The 6,365-nt window shown below is 45.1% G+C and overlaps 1 protein-coding gene and 1 non-coding gene across 2 annotated transcripts; both read right to left on the bottom strand.

Annotated features, from left to right (window-relative positions):
- Nucleotides 1–1,403: 1,403 nt before the first annotated feature.
- On the bottom strand, nt 1,404–5,444 carry TMEM107 (transmembrane protein 107). Its single transcript, XM_019745211.2, has 5 exons — nt 5,204–5,444; nt 4,979–5,046; nt 4,776–4,876; nt 4,231–4,327; nt 1,404–4,003 (listed from the first exon to the last, which is right to left on the bottom strand). Exons 1-5 carry the CDS (start codon nt 5,288–5,290, stop codon nt 3,934–3,936), a joined length of 423 nt encoding a protein of 140 aa, XP_019600770.2. The 5' UTR covers nt 5,291–5,444; the 3' UTR covers nt 1,404–3,933.
- Nucleotides 3,217–3,350, bottom strand: LOC141569032 (U8 small nucleolar RNA). Its single transcript, XR_012492426.1, has one exon. It is a non-coding gene; the product is annotated as a U8 small nucleolar RNA (small nucleolar RNA).
- Nucleotides 5,445–6,365: the final 921 nt, after the last annotated feature.

Below are 6,365 nucleotides of genomic sequence, written 5' to 3'. Positions count from 1 at the left end.
CTAGACAAGATGTTAACATTTGGAGAAGCTGGGTGAAGGGTATAGAGGAACTTTGTACCATTTTTGCAGTTTTTCTATAGGTCTAAAATTATTCAAAATAAAAAGGTTAAAAATGTCAAGGTTTCTCTGAGTACTTTTACAGTTTTATTTTTTATACTGTAATCTTTGATATCTGTAATATAAGGTATTGATCCATATTTTTCCCCAGATGGCTACTCATATGTTCTTTTATTGTCTAATCCCTCTTTTCCCCACAGATACTTTTATTTTTTAATTATCTATTTATTTTTTAAATTGAGTTAAAAAAATACACAACAAAATTTACTATCTTAACCTTTTTAAAAGTGTACGTTTAGTAGTGTTAGATACATTCATTCTGTTGTGCGAGCAATCTCCAGAACTGAAACTCTATACCCCTTAATAATTCCCCACCCTGTCTCCCCGCAGTTCCTAGAAACCATTCTACTTTCTGTTTCTATGAATTTGACTACTTTTATACTGCATATAAGTACAACCCAGCAGTATTTCTTTTTGTGACTGGCTTATGCTGATTAACAAGCCACTAATTTCACAATAAAATGAAAACCTATTTCTGATGCTATCGGCAAAGCCTCCGGTGTTGACCAAGAAACAAATAGTTAAAGTATTTGTGTTAATAGTAGCTACTTCTGGAGTGTGGTTGAGGGAATTCAGGCAGAGCGAGGTTAAGTGACCTGCCTGCTGCAGAACACACAGCCAAGAAGAGTAGAGGGTGCACTTTGAACCCAGGATTGGCTCCACAGCTTGCTCCCAAAGACTTTGTCCTGAGCTAGCGCTCACATAACAGAGCCAAGACTCGGAAACCAGAAGAATCTGGTTCATCTACAAGAGGTAGATGAAGTCACCCAAGGAGTAGCGACCACCAACATTTAAGGGGCAAGTGGAAGAGACAACCCAGTAGCATGTCCTCAGTGACTGATGCCCTGTACGTATTTATTGGGTGAGTCTGAGAAGGAGCAGCCAGAACAGTGGGAGGTAAACGAGGGGAACCATTTTTCAGAAGCTAAGCAAGAAAAAATTTAAAAAGAGGGACGTGGTCAAAATATATGCTGAAAAGAGGTTGAGCTAAAGTCTGAGACGTGACCTCTGGATTTAGGAAGAAGGGAGTCACTGACAATAAGCAGTTTCTTAGGATGATAGGGGCAGGACAGTGCTGGCAAATGTTTAACAACCAACTTCTAAAAAAAGTACCATTTATGTATGTACATAAGTTTGTTACAAATTTTCCTGATATGAAGAATATGTACCATCGAATTACAAATAATAAAATAAATAATATTTATTGTAAATTCCACTCTTATATCCATGATTTCATAAATGGAATTGTATCCTAACTACAGGTATACAAGTAGTTCCAACATGAATGTTGGTTGATATTTTTATTTACATTTTCAAGTAACACAAAAAATGAAACAATGAAGATATGAAACTTCCAGTTCCTCAATAACTTGAGTGATTTTGGTATTCTTGTCCGAAATGCATAATCTCAATCTAATCATGAGAAAACATTGGACGAATCCGGTAATAGTTTACAAATCCTGGGAGAATATTTCCTCAATTTTTTTGTGCTATTCACAATGCGACAGTTACAAACATGACACTTCTAAGTTGAATTTGCGTTATTAACATTTTCTCCATTATTTTCTTAAATCTAGACAATCAACAAAGCCTGACATGTTGTTGTGTTTGCCAATTTCTATGGTGTAAATACTCCCACCAAGACCAATTTCAAACTATCAACTAGATGTCACTAAATGAGTTCAGAAAAGATACAGCCACACATCATTATATACTATCTCTACCACACAGATACAATAATGTAAATAACCTGAAGAGCGTGTAATAGTAAAATGTAAAATAAACAGGAGGTAATGAATTTTGAGTATTACCTCTGTTTTAAAATAGAATTTATTTAATTATGTTTACTTATTTAATTTTCAATAATAGCTGTGTTTAACAACCAGTCCACAATGTTTTTGTAAAACAAAAAGTCAGCTTTCACCAATCAGTAGAACACACCACTGGGTCGGGGTGAAAGCCAGACATCAGTAGGATATGACATTTCCTGATCAGGCCTCTAACCATTGCCAGGAATGTCCACTTTGTCTTTCTGCACAATCTGCTCCCCTACGTCTACTCCAGTCACTCAAATTGCTCTTGTAGGAGCAACACTTCTGTAACCTTGGGCAGATTAATCCCTACTCCATAGCATCTGTAAGTCTCCTCTCTAGCACTTATCACAAATTGCTATTAAATTACTCTGGGAGTACCGGATATTGTTTCATGTCTGTCTCTATGAGCCATAATATCTGTGATGTCCGAGGCTGAGTACGGGTCATATTCACAGCTTCCCTCAGTACCTACTTCAGTGCTTTACATGTAGTAAATGCTCAGTAAGTATTGAATGAAAGCTCAGGATGAAGGACTCCCAGGAGAAGAAACATGGCCAGGGAAGGGTTATATGTGAGGCATCACCTTCAAAGAGACATCACCAGAAAGTATCTCCTTGGATGCCTTTAGCTTATTTAGCAGGGCCTGGGAGTACATACAGAGACCCCTCCCAACATACACTTAACCAGGAAACATGACCCTGAGAACATTCATTTTGTGACATTAGAACTTTAGACTCTTGTAGTTTGTGTGTATAATGCCCAATAGTGTGTTTTAATAATTTTTCTTTTAAACATGTTCTTTTCATGTGCTACCAGGCAGATGCTAACAGGTGGAGTGTTGTTCCTCTGCGAACAACAGGTTTGCCATGTTTCTGGGTAGGAGCTCCAAACCACCAGGGAAATTCTCCCTGAGCACGTGCCCTGCTTGCCATGATGAGGTGGAAGGTTTGACAAAAGACCACTTATGACACGACGTGGTATGATTAACATTAATGATCGTTTTATAGAAAAGCCGGAGATAACAAAAAACATTTACTGGTGACATTTCTCCAGAAAAAAACTGGGAGTACTTGGCACTCGGATTGGCCCAGAAACGAAAGAAAAACCTCGTAGGTTAACGTAAAGCCTAAAGGTCAAAAAACGGAACTAGCAGCTTCCAAACAGAACGGCCTAAAGACACTCCACAAACTGAAAGTACGATATAACAAAACCACTCATTAAGTAAATCCCACAGCCAATAAACCCCCACTACCATAGTTGTAAAAAGAAATGATCGCCAGGAAGAATCAGATAGGAGCAATCAGGGTGTTGCAAGCCCTGATTACGCAGAGACGTTAATCACGAATCATGCGAACTCCAATCATCACATTCTAATCTGTCCTCCGAAGAGGAACAGGTAAGGATTATCCTACCTGACGATAAAAAAGTTTTGGGGGCATTACCATATTCAGTGAAAAAGATTCCGCTATAAGCAAGGGTGAGAATATAACATGTTAGTCGGAACTACCTAAAATATTCAGATTCTTCCATTTCTGTTGCTACATTTATTTGCAGATCTTTTTAAAATACATGTTTTTTCCCATTTGGCTGCCAAAAGGGATAAACTAACTTCTCCCAGAATGCTCCACTCCACGATCTTGCAGTCCTGTTGGCATTACTTATTTACATATCTCCGCCCACTCCCTTTTGCCCGGCGTCTACCGTAATAACCAAAAAAGCGATACAATCTGCAAGGAAAACAGCCTTTCGTTTCTCTAGTAGTTTGGCTACCCCAATTCTCCTCTGAAATTTTTGTAAGCCTTGATCTTACTCTAAAACAGGTTTTATTACAAATCATTAAATAAAACGCTGATAATCCCAGACTCAACAGATAATTACTCTAAAATCCTCCACCAAATGCAGTTTTAGGGGGGACGGTTGAAGATTTTGCTTTCCTCCTTCCAGGAACGATCAATGGTCCCTTGCTTCTCCAGCATTCCTCCCTAGGCTCCCGTGAAAGTGATCAAAAAGGTTTCTTTTTCAACCCAAAGACGCTGATGAATAATGCCATTTCAGTGACAGCTGGGAGGGCACTGTGGAAGGTTAAGGTGGCGGGTTCAGGGCCCCTTCCAATAAAAATCCCGAACCAGAGACCCCACCCCCAAAGTATAGGTGGAGCGGGACTTCAAAAAACTAAATACAGGACGTTGAGTGGATCTGGTATCTCACACATGGAGTAAAGGGCTGGGTGGGGCTACCTTCAGATTTAGAGTAAACCTTCCTCCCCTATCCCATCCCCAAACATTGGATGTTACTGTACCTGCAGAAGACAAAAATGTACCAGTATGTGGTGCACTCCCAACGCTCAAATATGAAAAAGGATAGTGCCACAGACGCACTACAGTGAGCCCCGATGGCTGGGAATGCACCTGAGTCAAGGAAAGTCTTTGGATCCATAGGTAGTGGTGGACCAGTAAAGGCCAGTGGTGGGGCTGGCATTTGTGTCTGGTTCATTTCTTGCTCCCTCGCCAATTGCGAAGGCACAGAGCCAGTAGCCCTGCCTTCTGAGTTTTAGGACAGCCATGTGAGTAGAGGCTAGAGCTGAGCCTGCACAGCTGGGACCCCAGGCTGCCCCCATCCCAGATCTAGGGGCCAGCCTGGACCCTTCAGATGAGGTAGAAGTGAGTTCCCAATTTACCCCAGGCTACACAGGAGATCGTATTAAATTATCTAAGAAGATCTCTCAACTGGACAGATTCTGTTTGCCTGCTAGGGCAGACACTATTGTACCAAAAAGTTAGGTGGCTGAAGGGAGTCGCGATGGCAATGGGCCCTGTGGGAAAAGTACGCAGGCAGAAAGGATACAGATGAGGCTCTGGGTACTGTTGAACATGGAAACTCCTGAGAAGAAACCGACCAGCTCCACTGCAAAGAGGCCCAGGGTGACCGACAGCGCTGCCACCAGCCTGCAGAGAGGAAGGGGGTTGGCTCAGGCCTTCTGGACTTCTTCTAAGACCCTTCCACTCCAACTAGTACTTAATTCTGACCACCGCTCCCCAAGTGCTCACTGAATGTCCTGCTTCTCATACTCCTCAGGGGTAAACGTGAGAGGCAGGCAGGCCTGGATGTTGCTGTCCTGTTGAGCAGGTCACAGAGAAAGAGAAGTGAAAGAGGGGTGGGCAGCGGGGGATAGAAAGACCCATCCGGTCAGGCGCTGGGGAAGGAGCGGTGTTGGGCTGGGACCACACCGACGTGGGAATGGGGGTTGGGAGGTGGGTGGCCGTGGGTCTTACCCGGGACCAGAATAAGGTGATGACGACCACCAGATGCGCCAGGAGCGTCAGGAAGCGAGAGGGCACGAGCCCCGAGATCCGGCCCATGGCTCCCAGGGGTAAGGGCACCTCCTGGAGCAGAGGCCGTGGTCTCTAGGGCTGGAAGCTCAGACAGCGCCACTCCTGAAAGTCTCCCAGGTTAGCAGGCAAAAATTCGACGTACGCCGTCTTCCCGCTTTCACTGGCGCCGCCCAGTTGCCTTAGCAACCGCGGAGGCGGACACTAGGACCGGATCTCTGAAAATCTCGCGAGATCAGTAAATTCTCGAGCCGCAGTGGGCCTCCTGGAGAGCTTGGGTCTGGGGTCAGCTGACAGTGGTCGCAGTAGGGTGCCCGCCTCCCGCCAGCTCCCCACGCGCAACCGAGCCGTCTGTTTGCACCTGAGACTGTGCTGTGTGACTGGGTCCCGCACCGCCGAATTTTCCCACGCGGGTCCAGCGGACGGAAACCCGCCCTGTCCTAGCCTGGGAACACCCGTTCCTCCGCGATGTCCTACGCCAGGAGCGACCCGGGTCCATACCCCATTGCGTAGCCCAGGATGACCTTCCGCGTAAGAGTTACTCGCTGCTGACCGCTGTCACCGCCGTGCCGGATTTAGGGCACCCCCATGCCTTAGGCGTGGACACTTTCTCTCCTTTCCTCCTCCGCGTCCCTCTAGCATCCCACTGCCCTGGGCCCGAAGAGACGAAGGAAGCCGAACGTGGAGAGGTGGATATCCCTAGATTGTCCAGCTGTCACTTATTGTCACGGAGCCCCTGGTTGTCCTAGGACCCTAGACCTGAACCTTCCTTGATTCTGATTCCCCCTCAGACAGCTTTGCTCAGTTTGGCGAGGGATTTGCAGAGTGCAGAAAATGGCCAGCTATCTTGAACTAGAATGTGGATGAGAAGCGTCTTTTGGGAAGGGAGTGGACTACGGGGCCGACTAGGAGGGACTGGAGGAAGGGAATGGTACCCCGCGTCCCTGGGAGGCAAGGAGAGGGCAGCGATGCAGACTGCTTCGATTTCCTTACATCTTTCAGGTGTGGACACCCGACTTTGCCCAGTTACAGTCCAAGAACTTCTAACTTGTCTGCGACTTCACTGACCTTTGGGCCTCAACGGGGATCCCTAAAGAACGGAAAG

The sequence above is a fragment of the Rhinolophus sinicus genome, linkage group LG15 (assembly GCF_036562045.2).
Source record: "Rhinolophus sinicus isolate RSC01 linkage group LG15, ASM3656204v1, whole genome shotgun sequence".
Classification (NCBI taxonomy): Eukaryota; Metazoa; Chordata; class Mammalia; order Chiroptera; family Rhinolophidae; genus Rhinolophus; species Rhinolophus sinicus.
Note: the sequence above shows the minus strand (reverse complement) of the source record. Positions and strands in the feature narration are given on the sequence as shown.

Coding starts and splice junctions, on each gene's coding strand:
- TMEM107 (XM_019745211.2), bottom strand. CDS start 5,290: ATGGGCCGGATCTCGGGGCTCGTGCCCTCTCGCTTCCTGACGCTCCTG. Junction 5,047..5,203: donor TCACCTTATTCTGGTCCCGG/GTAAGACCCACG, acceptor CCTGCTCAACAG/GACAGCAACATCCAGGCCTG. Junction 4,877..4,978: donor TATGAGAAGCAGGACATTCA/GTGAGCACTTGG, acceptor TCCTCTCTGCAG/GCTGGTGGCAGCGCTGTCGG.